Consider the following 2,982-nt stretch of genomic DNA (forward strand, 5'->3'; position numbering starts at 1 on the left):
CACACTCCGTTGCATCTAAGAACCTACAGAATAAACTAATGCACCAATATTAGCCCCACTTCACATTTCAAAATGAATTACCATTTAAATCTATACGTGGTCAACTTCTCAAAACACATTAAGAATCCAAGCTAACATATTAAAAGTTAAACTAAAAGGACACAGGAAGCGTTTTTGCTTTCATTCCCACAGAAATAGAAACAACACGTGTTACATAACCTTCACGCCGTTGAAAGGAGTTCTGAGCAATGAGTTTATTAGTGGCCACCTGCTACCTACAATTAGAGTTAATTCGCGCAGGCGCAGTAGAAAGCTCGTGAGATACTACCAAGCCCTTTTACTTGCACGCTTTAATGATGTTGTTCCCTTAATCTGTTCGATTTGTGATCGCAGAGATAAAAACTGAGCTATTTTTAATCTGATTGTGGCGGAGCATTCTTTCTAAAGCAATACAGCTTGTAGATTTTAATCTTCGAAAATGAAGCTGTGATGTTTTGTTATACCATGGACATTTTTATGTAGTTTTGTAGATCGTTTTCAAGTGAAAGCAAATTTTACCACTTAGGTATATCGGTGGTTGAGATCACCACGCCGAGATCCTAGCGTAGGACAAGTATTTGTGTAATCAGAGTCTGGGTGACTTTGTGCATGAGAATTTAATGCTGATAAAGCCCCCGAGTGACAAGGAATTTAATTACACAGTGTTACATTTATTCCTTTCCTAATAAAATATACACGTATCGATAGTGTATGATACCCAATACCTTGCCATGCTAATGCACTAAATATAACAGGTAATGAATACGAGATTTAGCCGTAATGGTGTCTAGAATCACCTTACATGCGAATACCAAGGCTTCTTAGGAGAGAAATATGAGGGTTTGAACGTAACGCGTTTCCGTTACGTCGCCGTAATGCAGGAACTGACACTATGCGAGTAAACTGGATACGTTCCGATACAGGACAAAGACCTATCGAGCGGTCACTACCCTCGGTGATCTGGAGCCAGAGGAAAGTTGTCCACCGCCGCTCATATAAATGCATGAACTTGATAAAGTCTTGCACTTTTCCGTGCGGCCCCGTGACTAGAACACTTTTCCTTTCGCAATACGCGTTTTCATTAAAAAAAATAATGTAATTATACCCATGTTTTAAACGCCTAATGCAACTGACGTTATACATGATGGCGAAATGGGAGCTTTTGGTAAGTCTTACGCAATAAAACTAACGGACATTCAATTGTTAGCTGTCATTTTTTCTCGCGTAATTTACAATTCGTTGAAGCAAAAGTAAACGTTTTCGTTTTACTACACGATACAAAATAAATAACTTGTGCATTAACGAGGTAGATGATTGATTGACTTCATCGTGTGGAGTTCGTCTGTGATGGATTGTTTAAAGAGTTATTAATTTCAGATTTTCGTCGCTTTCGCTGCGCTGGTCTGCTGTAACGAGGTTGAAGACGTGGAGCAGAAGAAGCGAGGCGCAGGAAAGGGAACCAGTCTTAATGCTATACCTACGGGAGCTCAGAAACAGGACTACACATACAGCATCTACAACCAAAACCCATCACAACAGACCTCGTCGAGCCCACAATACCAGTCTCAAGTGCACAGTTCATTCTATCCAAGTCAGGCCAGCAGTCAGTACTACTCGTCACCAAGTACTCAAGGTGATTCCTCATCGTCTTACGCTCCACAGCAGCAGCAACAGCAGCAGCCTCCGCAGATTAACTTACTGCCCCCACCGACCACATCTCAGTTCGTGCCATTAAACTTTGTGCCAAATCCTGGATACCAGTCTAAGTACCAATTAGTGCCATCAAAGTCAACTGGGAATATTCAGCTGGCTTTCCTGCAGCAGCCGACGTACCCGACACAGCCCATTGTTCCGTATGCCCCACAATTATTTGCTCCGAGTCAGGCCAACCAGGTCAATTCCCACCAAAGTCCATACAACCCTTTGCCTCAGGGTCATTTTAACGTTGCTCCTAACTACCAACCTTTATCTCTTGGGGGGTCTTATTTGAACCACCCATCAACCATGCTACTGTTCGCTCATCCTAATCCTGGGCCCTACAATAACTTGTTATATCAGAATCCTGTTCAGAGTTTCTATAACTATTATCCTACAAATTCCCAGAGCAAATATAACGTGCAGTATGTTCAACAAGGGTCAGGTCAGGAGTACGAAAAGTTGCAGGGGCCTGTGTCTCAGAGTATTCCAAAGGAGGAGAATGATATATCTCATTCGAGTGAGTACACTGCGCCTTCGGATTCTAATTCGAGTTATAAGAACGCCTACACCGCCAGTCGCAGTACTTACGCTAAGCTATAGCTATAATTATACTTAAGTATATTGAACTGATATTGTTTGTTGTACATGTAGTATGTAATACTTTAACCACAGATATTTATTACAATAGATGTTGTTTAGTTCTTAATCAAACATGTAATACAGTATTTTTGTTGTTTTGTTTGGAAATAAATATTGCATGTGTTTTTATTTCTTGCTTTTTTTTCATAAAAAAATACACTCTGAAGCTCTCAATTCAAAAATCTAAAAATGAAACTTCTCTTGTTCTTTTGACCAAGGCTACACCTAGGCTAAAATCTTTTTTTTGAAAACCAACAGGGCGTTTCGACACCAGTAGAAACTTTCAATTAATTTTCATTACACTGCCAAGATTTATCGACATACTTAATTAAAGATAACAAGATCATAATAATCAGGTTCTGTCTTAACAACACTTGCACTAAACCAACAACATAACCCAGTTTTTTGAGGATGATATAACATTATTTGTACGCAACACTTGTGCCTATAATTTCCTCAGTACTTTAAGAACAGTAGGCGTGGTTATGGTGCTATTCAAACCATCCGGCCGTAAAATGGTAGGCAGCTGCACCCGTAGGTAATATTAATTTCCCTTTCGATATTACGGGTATTTGTTTGCAACACAATAAACCTGGTATTACTTTC

General features: G+C 39.8%; 1 protein-coding gene across 1 annotated transcript; it reads left to right on the forward strand.

The window, feature by feature from the left end:
* The first annotated feature begins 1,183 nt into the window (after positions 1-1,183).
* Positions 1,184-2,511, forward strand: LOC113495861 (drebrin-like protein). The gene is made up of 2 exons (XM_026874856.1): positions 1,184-1,204; positions 1,417-2,511. Exons 1-2 carry the CDS (start codon positions 1,184-1,186, stop codon positions 2,335-2,337), a joined length of 942 nt encoding a protein of 313 aa, XP_026730657.1. The 3' UTR covers positions 2,338-2,511.
* Positions 2,512-2,982: the final 471 nt, after the last annotated feature.

Source organism: Trichoplusia ni, chromosome 7 (assembly GCF_003590095.1).
Source record: "Trichoplusia ni isolate ovarian cell line Hi5 chromosome 7, tn1, whole genome shotgun sequence".
Lineage (NCBI taxonomy): Eukaryota > Metazoa > Arthropoda > Insecta > Lepidoptera > Noctuidae > Trichoplusia > Trichoplusia ni.